Source organism: Aotus nancymaae, unplaced genomic scaffold, assembly GCF_030222135.1.
Source record: "Aotus nancymaae isolate 86718 unplaced genomic scaffold, 86718_ANA_hifiasm-v0.15.2.pri h1tg000008l, whole genome shotgun sequence".
In the NCBI taxonomy this organism is placed as follows: Eukaryota; Metazoa; Chordata; class Mammalia; order Primates; family Aotidae; genus Aotus; species Aotus nancymaae.
In genome coordinates, this window is record NW_026988419.1 from 17,528,008 (window position 1) to 17,542,281 (window position 14,274).

The 14,274-nt window shown below is 38.5% G+C and overlaps 1 protein-coding gene across 1 annotated transcript in view; it reads right to left on the minus strand.

Moving 5' to 3' along the window:
• Positions 1-329: 329 nt before the first annotated feature.
• Positions 330-14,274, minus strand: part of XRCC5 (X-ray repair cross complementing 5) — a 98,008-nt gene continuing 84,063 nt past the window's right edge. The window contains exons 18-21 of the mRNA XM_012445966.3: positions 13,898-13,994; positions 11,439-11,506; positions 2,206-2,280; positions 330-1,418 (exon numbers count right to left, since the gene is read on the minus strand). Of these exons, the coding sequence (XP_012301389.3) occupies positions 1,404-1,418; positions 2,206-2,280; positions 11,439-11,506; positions 13,898-13,994 (255 nt within the window). The 3' untranslated portion in view covers positions 330-1,403. The remainder of the gene's footprint in view (positions 1,419-2,205; positions 2,281-11,438; positions 11,507-13,897; positions 13,995-14,274) is intronic.

A 14,274-nucleotide genomic window follows, 5' to 3' on the forward strand; every position in this document is an offset into this window, starting at 1 on the left:
AAAGTTTCCACTCTCTGTGGAATGTCTCAGTTTTGTCCAAGTCATAAACAACCCCTGGGCTTTAACTATCCAACCAGAAACTATATGTCATCCTTTGTTGGGGTTACTTTAAATGGGCATCTGTATGTCAAGTTTGATGCAACTGTGTATAGTATTGAGAGGATGTCCTAGAAGCCCAAAGTAAAGCACTCTCCTCTCTCTCCTCAGCTGAATGAATGATGTTCTATCTTGCAGATCCATTTTCAATCAATGGATAAGGGTGTTAAATTCTCAGCACAGCACCGAAGAAGTATTTTGCAGACACAGTAATTAGCAGCGATTCACAGAGATATGAGTCATTTACACCTTTAATGTTACATATGCAAAATAGTGTATTAGTGACCACTTCTGAGGGTGCTGAAAACAGAGGTGACCAAGAAGTTTGTACACCAAGCAAAGAGGAACTGGAACTCAGGGAAAGAACGAGGACAAGAAAAAAAGAGAATAAGGGCTTTGCTATTTTCTTATTTAGTAAAGGAGACATCATCTAGAAAGATGAAAACTGACAGGTAGAAATGGGAAAGACCAAAAAGTTAACAAAAATGTTTTAATATAATGCAACTTTCTCTCTCTGAGACTTGCAAGTAGAGAATAATGAAATATCATTCTACCTACTATAGTAAATTTCTCAGTTTTTGAATTTTTAAAAGTTTACTCATATAGCAGAGGCCGGGCCAAAAGGTCTTTTCTTCATGAGACCACCACCACAACTCACTGCTTAAAAGGGGTATGAAAGGAAATTGTGCTCCCCTTCCCACCCCACTTAAAGAAAACCACCTACATACAGAGCCAAAGTAATGTGGTAATTAAAAGGCCTCAACTAAACAGAGAAATGAGTCCGTCCTTACCCATGGTTTTCCTAACCCAACTGCTTGTTGAGAGGAAGCAAATGCTATTGCTTGCTCAATGTAAGTTGTGACTGCTATTGGAGGATCAGACAAAGGACTCTGGGAAGGGTTAAGAAACTCACCAATAACCATGCCATGGTTCCAGATGAGACACTAATCACATCACAAGGGCTGCAACTGTCACCAATATACTAGGTCAAGAAGAGGTCTACTTTCCAGAAACTTCAAAGCATGTATATAATATACAAAGATCAGTAAAGACCACAGAAGAAATAATACACCAACCAGAAAATAACAATGACTCTTTATAAACTTGTATGGGGTCTAAATTATCTCTTGTAATATATATGTGTGTATTCATTCCAGAGAGAATTAGGTGATCTGCCTCTGGGTAACCTGCTGGGAATTTCTCCAGAGCTTCTGGCTCCCCTTGAATGGCCGCCTCCAACTTGTTTTGTTAGAACTTCCAGCATCACAGCGATGGCAGCTCTCTTAGATTCCCCACACATCCAGGACCTATATCATGTCCAACTGTAAACAAGAAAAACACACTTAGAAAGGAACCAGGCCAATGTCATACCACTGCTTCTCTGGTGAGAGAGGGTTTAATGAAAATGACTCTGTACACTGGAAGGCATGCATGTACCTGCACACTTACTCACCGCTCACTATTTTAGGAGTTAAACATTCAAGTATCCACTCATCTTAGTACTGAGAACGTATCTAAAAATGGTTGACATCATAGTATATCATTTTTGTGGGACAGTTGTCATGTGAAGCTTAAAGTCAGGAAGTTTCCAAACTAAAGACAGATACAAAGGCCAGCATTTACACAGCTTCCCAGGCATCAACAACATGGTGTAATGGGGTCCAGAAATCCTCAAATGCCTATCAGTCTATTTTGTTTACATTAAATTAATTGAGAACATTTAAGAAGTAGCCTTTTTAAAGGCTGTTTTTATTTGTCAACCCACACAAACTGCATGTTGTATTACTTATTTTTGGTTAAGAGCAATTTCAGTGAATTATAACATTTTGCTACTAATGGAATAGCCTCCTTAGCTCTTTTTCAGCCCTTTGAAAGAGGATTAATCTGAATGAACAATATAGCTAACACCATGGAACACAAGAATTTCCATTATGAAACTACCTATCTGATTAAATTTATAATGGCAATAAATAATAGTGTAGGGAGCTTCTAGTGTATTGGAAATTAAAACACAAAGCAACAAGTCTATGATAATCAGCCTTTGTGGCTGTATTTATAACTCAGGCAATTTCAATCACAGAACACCAGGTGCATATTAAAAGTACTTACTAAATCTTCCACATCACCACCTTCTTCAAATGCGGCTGCTGTGTCTTCACTTGGTTTTTCTTTAGGGGCCAGAAACTGTAAATACAAAGTCAGTTATCATACCAAAATGATATTTTTGCCCCTTTGAAGGAGGGATCAATCTGTTAGCATTGCCACAGGGAAACCTAAGGCAGCCTGCTTAGCAAAGTCTCACTGCAAATGACTCAAAAGAAACATCATCCTGGCTCCTTCGTTTGGCTTTGGGTGAGAGGCCCAGTTTTGAGGTTCAAGTGGTCCATACTAACTTGTCACCAGAGAAAGTACTCATGAAAAGGGAGAAAATGACATGACTTGTCAAGACAGTGACTGTGTAAGGTCCTGTATCAGCATGGTGGACATCTGCTGTTTCCAGTTCTGCTTCCACAGGAAATTAGTTGGCTTGCTAAGGTTAAGAAAATAACCAACCATCCCAAACTAGTATGCTCTTTTGAAAGGAGCATAAGAATCAAGTCAAGATTAGAATAATCTCAAGTTGAATAATAAAGAATCAGGGGAAAAAAAAGATTTGAATAATCTATTCTTAAATTCCACTGTGGACAAAAGCAGTAAAAGGGTGACTTCTTTTAAGAAATATGAAATGCAAAAATGAGTGAGCTTGGAAGTTTGTTTGATTCCTTTTATGGAAATCTTTCAATTTGTGTTAGAAATTGTTTGAAAACACACTGTTTTCAAACAAATGGATGAGAAAACCGTTCAACATCACTGTTGTAGATGTAGAGCTTCTGAAAGGCATACATAGAAAAGCAAAGTCCAGGAAGTGAAGTCTGTGAGGATATAGGAATGACACTCAGATTTTAAAAGGGTAGTGAGGTGAGTGCCCTTGAAAATTATCTGAACACTCTTTTTCCATCCTGTCACTCCAAGGGATAGCAGTGAGGAGCCTTTTCCTTCAAGGCATGTGGCAACTGCCTCTAAGAGCTGGGTTCTAGCAATGCCTTTCTATCTTAACACGAGAAGGGAATCTTCTGGTAGCATGCCTGCCTATAGGAGTGAGTGTTTTAGAGGGGGCAGTGGAAGGTGGGACACTTCCACTTTTCCTTTGGGGGCCACAGAAACTGTAAACAGAGCCATTTATGGTACCACAACTGACCGGCCCCTAAAGGCATGCCTCTCTCTGGCAATCCTCAGGGTGAGTGTGCATGGAGCACACACGCAGTGAGCGGAGCCTCCCAGCACTCATGCTCTCTTGCAGTTGCTTCCACCCAAGAGGAAAAACTATAGTTATACTTTCCTCATTTTCTCAACATGGAAAAAGTGGCAAGAACTGCCATTTGCTACATTCCTGTTATTTATAGTACAATGGACACAATCCTGACCTCTGAAACCTAAGACCTATAAATAAACTAAAATATGTCTCTTAAAAAAGTCAAACTAAAGTCAACCATGAAATATTAGGCTGCACGTGCCAAGTTTCAGAAGCAAGCAAGCTCTGCCTGTCCTTCCATTCCTCATATACAAAAACACACACAGGTAACAAAGCAGTAACAGTGTAGGCTGTGTCTGCCTGTGAGGCACTGCCTTCGTCAGCACCACGGACATAACTGTCTGTCGACTCAACCACTCTCCTGGACTTTTTTTTTCCCTCAGTTAGAACCACCTTACTATACATTAACTTCTTTTCTGACTGAGCAAATAAGGAATTTATCTTCTCTTAAGGACATTCATGGATCTTTCCATAGCCCTTTGTTGACCCTAAACCGGACCACGTGCAAAACTGAGAATCAGTGGTGTAAGAGACAGAAAATCCCAGCAATGGGGGCAGACAATCTGTAACAGAATTGTAATGAAGCTTCTGTTTCATTAATTCTATCTTTTCTCAGTGATTATGAATAAAGATATCTGAGAGCCAAATACAGATAAATGAATTAAGAAATATACATTTGCCGGCATATGATTTATGGGTTAAGGTTAAATAAACTGTGCTCTATCCTAGATTCTCAAATTGGTATCTGGGGTTTTCCGGATTATCACCACACTTTTTATGTTGTACCCTTTCCTCTCCGACTCATTATCATTCACCCTTGAGTGACCATCCTGCTATCAGGACTATATGGTTACAGGGTAAGATTTATCCAGTTGGGGCAAGAGAATAAAAAGTAGAGCTGCATCTTGCCATAAATCTCTGTGCGGGCACAAATGAGCAGTATCTTCCAAACATCTGAGAAACTCCATGGGCTCAATGGTTCTGTGGCCTACTACATCTTTTATGACCCCTTAGTTAGGGACTTACTGATGAATCTGGAACATCCCTGATGTGTTTTGGCACTCAGCCTCTAAAATCTCAAATTCCCACTCCCTCCTAATCTGCAAAGCCCCCTTCACACTGCAATTAAAGGATAAGTTAAGACAGGACTGTTGGCACAGTATGACCACAGTATATATACTTAAGCACAAATTAGCAAATCTCTGAGACTAGGCCAAATTCCTAGGAAGAAAGGAGTGGCAGTGAAAAAACCTACATTTTCATCAAGTGCTAAGTATCATCTGCAACTGATTTTCCTGACAGATCTGCTTCACATTTCTGTGTAAGCAAACTATGTTTAAAAGCTGGGCTGCCATCCATTATCCGTCTCAATGCCCCAGGCAAGGCTGATCTCTTCCACATATCACTCCTCATCATCAGTGTTTTTAACTGCAAGTAATTCCAGCTCGAGCAGTGACAGGGAAGCAAGATAGAGCAGAGAACTCAATGACTGGCCTGCTTTCTCAATAAAAGCAAGATATTCTCCGAATCTCTTCTACAGAAAGAGGTAGGAGTCAATTTTCATCTTTTCTAGTGTGTTCTTTCTCTCTGCAATATGCTGAGAAAGTAGAGACTAAATAGAAAGGGCATCTGTGTGACATATTCCTTCTTTCTCAAATACCATCCTTACTTGGAGAACTTTATGAAATGGATACTCTACTACTTTTCAAGTACACTGAAATATAATCCTGGCTACAAACAGAGAAACGAAATCAATAACCTCTATATAGAAACTGCCAGTCCTATCCCTCCATAAGACTAAAAACTATCGTCTTGTGCTCAGACCCTTACTGACCTCCAAAGTAAAAACACATGACTTCCAATAGGTTGTTTCCAATACTATCAGGTGATTCCAAAGGATCACTCACAATCCATATGTGTAAAAAGCATCAAAAAGAACAAAAGTCAGTTTGCATGTACTTTGCCTAAAAAGACATATATTTGGGTTTCATTAATGTCACTTGTAGCTTACTCAATGCTATGAATGCCAATATGGTGCAAAAGAGAAATCCTACAGTCTAGCGTGGAGAACACAACCATAACCCTGTCAGTTTCTCAGGGACCCTAGGCAAGCCACCTGACCTTTACATAACTCATTTCCCTCAAAAATAAAATATGAACACTACTACTTATCATACCTATCTCAGGGGTTGTGGTGACTATCAGATGAAACAAATATGCAAAAATTCTTTATGGTAGTGTAAATTTTATGTTCTAATTCCTAGGAATACACTTAATATATGTCCACCAAGTGATAGGTACAAGAATATCCACAGCATCTTTATTCATAATTGCTAAAGGACAAACAAGCAAATGTCCATCATTAGGAGGATGAATGAATAAATTGTGGTAAAATCATAAAAGGGATACTACACAGCTATAATCACATAATTGGATGAATCAAAAAAGGCATGATTCCAATTATATGAAGATCAAAAACAGGCAAGACCACTCTCAAGTGACAGAAGTCAGAATAGTAGTTACCTCAAGGGATGGGGGCTTCTGACTGGGAAGCTACCAGAGAGCCTTATGAGGTGATGGAAATGTTCTATTCTTTTGATCTGGGTGGTAAGCACCCAGGTAAATGAATGTTTAAGAATTCATCAAGTTGTATAGTTAAGATCTGTGCATTTACTGTACAAATGTTCAACCTCAATAAAAAATTTAAAATTGTATCTTAAATGTATCAAGCCCTAAATAAATATTGGGTAACACTGTGATATTTTCATTATTGCTTTTTGTGTACTAATAAACTACACCAGAGAATTAAGGCAGAAAAATGAAAACAGAAAAGAGCAAATAAAAATGTCATAGGGTCCAACAGGGGCCAGCAGTTTCAGAAAACTGCTCTGAAGCATTGATTCCTAACATCTTTGTCTTCAATCCTTCACTAAGCTTTGGAGAATTCCTGTGCACTCTCACACACAGAACTGGATGTACTCTTGAAAGAGGGAGCATGAGCATCCTTTCTCTAGGTAGATGTGGTTAGTGGCATGATACGGTGAAGGCATGGAGAGTTGGCACCATGGTGTAGTGATAAGGTGACTGCAGTGGGAATGTGGGGGTCTGGATTCCAGTCAAGTCTGCTGGCCACTAGCTTGCTGTGAGGCACTGAACCAGAACACTTTACCTTTCTAAACGGGGTGTTGGTAAAATGATCACACTGCTAATCTCTGAATGTCTGTGATACTAAGGTGGAAAATCAATAAATGTCAACAATAAAGAAGGGTAAATTAGGCAGTTACAAGAAAAATAAATGCCAAAACAATGATTTTTTTTTTCACAGAGCTTATAACAAATGATTATTTAGACATAGCTCAGCCTCTTGGAATCTGGTAAAATAATAATAATAATAATGATGATCCCAAAGCCATGGGGATAAATCCTCTTTCCTCACTGCATTCTCAATATGAAGGAAGAAAAATAAAGGACTAGGGCAGTGCTAGAACCAGACTCCTGGCCAGTGACTTACTGTGAGCTCTCAGACGCAACACTTTACCTCTTCTACCCACTACAGAGCCGTGCAGTGAGAACTGACAGATGAAGGGCACACAAAGACTACACAAAGATTCTACCAAACATCAAATGCTAATGGCATATCTAATCAAACAAACCAGAAACAGAAGAAGTGAAAGTTTATAATGATAATAAAAATGAACATTAAAGAATGATAACTTTTATTCCTAGGTTTCAAAATGAAATGAGAGGTACCAGGAAACTTAAAAGAAAGTGACTGTCTAAATTTATGTCATGGAAAAACTTTTTACTTCTATAGCAGAGCTGACTTACTTCTATTTCTCAAAGAATCATACAATCCACATATTTCTAGAACACACTGGAGGAAAACAGCTCTTCTGAAGATGTTATACAAGTGTAAAGTTATAATTTAATTTTCATTTAAAATGAACATCCCTGGATAATTATTTCCTTTCAAATGTCAACATTTAATAGCAAGAATATGACAGCTTGCTAACTTTAAATAACTTACAGGAAATACATGAAAATAATTTAAATGGACTGTAAGGATTGTTCTTTAACCTCACTGATTATAGTCAAGTTTCCCTAAATGATTATTTGAGAAGTGACCAATTGAACACTTGAAGGCAATATAAATGAGTATTTCAGTACATGGTCAAAGAGATTATACTTCTCTCACTTGGCTAAGAGAAATAGCTAAAGCATATCTCTTCTATTAAAACCACAAAGAAGCAGCTTCCTTGAGCCAGAATCTTCTTCTGCAATTCTCCCCATTATCATCTACATGTACACTCTCCCTTCTACACTTCTCTCCAAAAATCAACAGCTGCCTTTTAAAAATAGTTTCAGTCTGGGCATGGTGACTCACGTTTATAATCCCAGCACTTTGGGTGGATCACCTGAGGTCAGGAGTTTGAGAACAGCCTGGCCACTATGGTAAAACCCCATCTCTACTAAAAATACAAAAATTAGCCGGTGGGGTAGTGCACACTTATAATCCCAGCTATTCGGGAGGCTAAGGCATGAGAATTGCTTGAACCCAGGAGGCAGAGGTTGCAGTGAGCTGAGATTGTGTCACTGCACTCAAGCCTGGGCGACAAAGCGAGACTCGGTCTCAAAAAAAAAAAAAAAAATTAAATAAAAGCATTTTTAATACAAAGGATCAAGTTTTCACTCTGGAAAACAAAATAAAGGGTTCATGTGATATTAAAGCAGACACATAAGCATAATCTCACAGTCAGACATAATATAGTGCCAGGCGGGGATACTTGCCACTATACTAACGAGGGACAAACGTAATATAGTGTATACTGAAGGTGAATCAAAATTACAGGCTCTACTCTATGACTTTCCAGGTTATTCTAACCACCACCTGGCTGTAGGTCAGAAAGTCATTTGTTCAGATGAAGCAGACAGGGACGACTGTATTTTAGATATGGCTGGTCCAAGATTCCATTTATAAAACTTAATCCACTTGAAAACGAAGGTCTGGTGTGGTGCACAGGAATGTGCATTTTAATCCTCTTGCTGCCTCTGTGAGCTCTGAGTATAACCCCACTTAACCTTTCTAGGGCCTGGCTTCCCACTGGTAACAGGTATGGTAGTTCCTGCTCTTGCCAATTCTTAGCAGATCAATGTTAGGATCACAGAGATAGTACTGGGCTCTTTGGTTCTGGAGTTGGATACAAGTAAAATTCTACTATGGTTATTTTCTACCATTATCTAGATATGATGTATTTAGTGTTCTAGGTAAACACCATACAATGTGAATGATTCTTTAGAAGTCAACGTGTTATACAGATATCTAGTATACATACTATATTGGCTAAAGCACTGATAAATGTAAAAAAAAAAAAAAAAAAAAAAAAAGGAAATGGCATCTTCTAGGCATGAAATAGTGTCTGCTAGGTTAATGTGCAATGTACTTTTTTGGGAGGCTATGAGATAATATATATCAAAGTGCCTAGATAGAGCTGGTACGCAATACATTTTTGTTGAATTTCCAATTTCTTATCTGCCATGACGGTGAAGTTCCGTTTTGCTGGTAGTACTGGAAGCACATTCACTGTGCCTTGACTGTGGAAACGCTATGCTCTAAAAGGAAGAAGACGCCAGTCTGAGCCAGGCAACCAGTGGCTGAAGTAGAAGAGATTCTCTCCACTTGGTTTTTATGATGTTCTCTCTATTCAAAAATGGTGAAGTTTTGAGAGTTGTCTTAAACTACAACTGACATCAGTTCTAGTGACATCAGAATTATCTAATGACACCATCTTATACCTGGTCATTAACTGAAATTTCTCTCTATAGCTTAATCACCAGACATTAAAATTCCTCATGTTTAGGCTCAGTGCTTTTACATTTCAAAGAAGACAACTCATTTGCATTACAGAACAAGCCTTGCATAATTTGCAAGCACATCATCCATTTTCAGATTTCTTTCCTGTCTAACATTCTGGGTTCATTTAGCTGGAACATCTTTGGTTAAGATGTGCTGCCTGGAGGAAACATGAGATTTTTTAGATCACAGCTCCTCACTTCTTCCAAAAACTCTTAATATGTACTCAACTCTCACCTGGATAACAGATTTTCTTAATGGAATAACGACAAAAAATATCTTTCCTGATTTACTTGTTTAGCAAAAACTGATTGATAGGTCTTCACCCCATGTGACAGTTAATATTATATGTCGACTTGGCTGGGTTATGGTTCCTGGTTGTTCCATCAAACACTACGCTAGATGTTGCTGTGAAAGTATTTCGTAGATGTGATTAACATTTACAATCAGCTGACTTTAAGTAAAGATTACTCTCAATAATGTGTGTAGGTCACATCCAATCAAGTGAAGGCCTTAAGAGCAAAAGCTGAGGTTTCTGCTTCAGGACTATAACATAGAAATCCTGCCTGAGTTTCCAGCCTGCTAGCCTGTTCAACAAATTTCAGACCTGCCAACTCCCACAATCACATAAGCCAATTTCTTAAAATCAGCCAATAAATATCTCTTTATATATATAGATATGTGTGTGTGTGTATGTGCATACACAAACATGCACACATGTATGTTCTCTTGGTTCTGTTTCTCTGGAGAACCTTGACTGACAGCCCAGTTCAAGGGGGAGATATTATCAAACATTGTATAAAGTGACAAACAGAAATAAAACCAAACAGTTAAATGGCATACTCAAGCCCATGGTACTCAGTACTGACTGTGGAAGAAGATAGTACAGACACCAAGAAAACTCTTTTGAGATGATAATCATCACCTTACAGTATGCTTCAAAAATTCCAGGATCTTACTCCCTGAAAGTAGGGATGGCCTGTTTTTTAACAAAAACCTTTTGCTAGGCAAAGTGCTTAATAAAAATTCTTGTATATTTTAATTTCTCTTCCAAACCATACTATGGTTTCTGCCAAATGCCTGCCTTGAGTTGAAAATTAAAGATATTTAAATTTTGGCCTGAATTTAGCCATCTGATTAACATTTCCAGTTTTGTGTCTGTCACTTCCCTAACAGATTCCTGTTCACCAGCCCCAGACCAAGCTCTCCCTTAGTGTGTATAGTTATTTTCTGAGTCTCTGTTGCTTCCCTATGCTCCATTTTAACTGCCTGAGCTTCTACAGGGGAAGAGGTGCTGTTGTATCATCCAGCATAGTGCCTAGCATATTGTAGAAGCTTAGTAACTGAGAACTGTCAGGGGCCAGCAAAACTCTATTAGTCAGTGATGTAACTGAAACTGAATGTTATGAAGTATATACTTTTGAGCTATTCAATTTAATTCATTAAAATTTCATCACAACCTTGAGGTACAATGAAGAATGACTGAACTAAATAACCACATGTATTTGACTCATGGCTGAATCAGATTCAATACACACCAAAGACGGAGACCTAGGCCCAACAATCTGTGTGAATAAAAAGCTCATGAGCATTGCATACATGGGGTCTTTTACTGAAAATACCTGGATGTCCCTTATGCTAGAATACTAGTATTTCTCTGTTCACTATACAATACAATCATCTGAGAGGTTTTAAAATACAAACAAACCAACTGTGCCCAAGACCCATCTCAGACTAACAGAATCTCTAGGGTAATTCTGATATTTAATCGGTATTAACAAAACAAAAACAAAAACAGAAACAAAAACAAAAAAAGCAAGCTCCTCATGTGACTAATGATACATGGTCAGGGTGGGAATCACTGTGGATTTCATAGCCTTTACCAAGGCTGAGGCGAAGTTTGTGCACTATGGAGTTCAACAGCACGCTCTAGAGTTTCTGAAGCTGGGGGATTATAGGTTAAGTTCTAGAAATATAACCACAGCCTATAAAAAACTGACCAAGATTATAATTTCTCCCATGAGGATGCTGTGGTGAGTACACCAATTTAGTTATCTATAAAATTTTATTTTGAGGGCATCAAGAAAATAAACTCCACTAAAATAATTCAACTAAACACAGAGAGTTACGCCTCAATACCTTTTTGGCTTCCTCAGCTGTGACAGAACTTCCAGATGCTTCCTCTTTGGTGATCAGAGTAATTCCATCTAAAAAGTAATACACAGAGTAAAATCTAAACACAAAGAATCAACTCCAGTCCCATTTTCCTTTCCACCACACCTCCTCCCGCCTTTGAGCTGGAGATTTCTTTTTTTATAGAGACAGGGTCCCACTATGTTGCCCAGGCTGATCTCGAATTCCTGGGCTCAAGTGATCCTCTCGTCTTGGTCTCCCAAAGTGCTGGGATTACAGGCATGCACCACTGTGCCCTGCCTGTGCTGGAGATTTTTAAAACTATAAAGGTGCTCTGTTCTACAAAAAATATAAAACTAAAGGCAACTAATTAACATTGACCATCTTCAATTATCTTTTCTCCAGTTTTTGCTTGTGTAATAAGCAATAAAGGCCACATGTCAAATGCCACGTGTTCCATGAACCCTTCCTTGTTCGACTCTAGTCTCCCCTTCTTTAGAATCCTCAGATCACTTTGTTTATTCCTTTGGAATGGCTCTTGTCCTAACTTGTATAACTATTTAGACACATGTTCTCTCTCTCCTAAGACTGTATTTGCTCAAGGGCAGACACTCAGTCTTAGACATCTTTATATTCCCCTCAATGTACACTATGTCCTTACTTAACTATCATCAATAGGATGTTGGAAACTGTGGCTTTAAGAGAAACAAAAGTAGTTCCTTAAACGATGTTGTTTCATTATAACATGGATGAGAAAAAAATGGTTTTATTATGTGTCATTTTGCTTAAAGTCACGGTTTTCAAGAACCTATGGACAACATTAAAAGAGGACTTACTGTAGCACACCGCGGAAGCACAATAAATAAATGGTAATTGGATGACTGTATGCTTTTGTCCGAGCTATCAGGTGCCCAATATGAGACTATGCATACATTTTGTCTCGTAGCCATGTTACTGGTCATTCATAGAGTAGCCAGAGGACTAGGGAGGAAGAAAATATGGTCTTCACCAAGGGGCATGTCTATCATTTAGCACACTTTGTCGATTTCAGCTCAGTAAGAGCAAATCAAGGATGGAAAATCTACTCTTTAGTTTGCTCTTCTTCCTAAGACATTTTCCTACCTCAAATGGCTGATACATGATATACTGTCCAAAAAGCACATGTTATTTAACATCCATTTGTACCTATGAATGGCCTTGGTCATTTGTATTCTCTCAGTAGCATACAAGCTATCAAAAAATATGGATTTTGCATATGTCCTGTAAGTTTCTTTTCAGCAAATAATAGGTTGTAGGCATTCAATAAATACCAAAACCAATCTCCTTCATTTACGGGGCCAACAGCAGAGACACAAAAGTGATTTGAGTAAGCCCCATTCACCACCCATTACAATTGCTTTTGTTCCCAAGTGTAGAAATTAAAGGGCTGAAAAATTAACTGTCAGGAAAACGGTTACCTGTGTGATGAAGAGTTGCCCATTAGAAGGTGGATAGATAGGTATGCAACTCTTTTTATACAGAATTTGCACAGAAAGACAGACTGAAACAAATTTTGCATCCCTACTGTTTAAGTGAAAAGTTTCTCTATCTTGTAAACATCATCATTTTCATAGTATGTATTTTATTTTATTTTTTTATTGCATTTTAGGTTTTGGAGTACATGTGAAGAACATGCAAGATTGTTGCATAGGTATACACATGGCAGTGTGATTTGCTGCCTTCCTCCCCATCACCTGTATCTGGCATTTCTCCCCAGGCTATCTCTCCCCAAATCCCCACACCCCGCTATCCCTCCCCTATTTCCCCCCAACAGATCCCAGTGTGTGATGCTTCCCTACCTGTGTCCATGATTATGTATTTTAAACAAGTAGTATCTTATACTTGGCTTCTAAAAGAAAATCAGGTCATGTCTAAAAATAGGGGTGGAGGGGGGCAAAAGGATATGAAAAAAATCAAATATCAAGCCTAACATTGAAAGGATGTGTGCTGTCTTCTTTCTGAGTTTAATTTGCATTGGTTGCTGTGAACAAGCGAGGAACTGAATGGCTTTGGTGCAAGAAGATGCTGGTCTGCTGAAACGGAAAGTCCAAGAACATTGTAACTGAAAAGTGGCAGGGAGATAAAATCTGGGTGAGGTCAACCAAAGGGCTGTGGATCCAACAGGACTGAAATGGCCTAAGAATCTGAGAAAGAGGGCAATGTTTGCCCAAACAGCTGCTCCATTCAACAAACAGGCACAGTCCTGAAAGAGGTCATGCTGTGTAGAGTCTAAGATGGGACTTACATGTTTATTTATTATTTATCACTTTGTATTTATGCTTATTAAGGGAGTTTGAGTTCACGAAAACTAAGCATTTCCCAAAGCCACGTAGAAAGTCATCACGTTCCCCACATAACTCATTATACAATATAGTTTATATTTAGAATTTATATGTATATTTAGAAAAAAAAAAAAAGCAACTTACCCTGAACAACAATTTCCCAGAAATGATTTAATTGTTTACTTTCCACTTTCTCTCGAAGGGCTTTCAGGAAGTTGTTAAAGCGCTGCTCTTCTGAAAACTGTGGTAGCAAGTTGGGGTAGAGGAGGCGGCAAGTCAGAGCAAACACAAAAACACAATTCAGCCCCAGACCAAACAAAGTACTGTATATTCTGAATCACAGTCTTCATTACAAAAAAATAAAATGTTCTTCTTTGGTACATGGGAAGCTGGCATTCCAAACTGAGGTGTGTTCATTGGGGACCAGAAACCCTTCCATCTGTGCAAGGCGCAGAGCTTCCCAGAGTCAGTTTTTTGTGATGGCCTAGTCCTTTGTTTTTAACATTTAATCTAGAAAATCT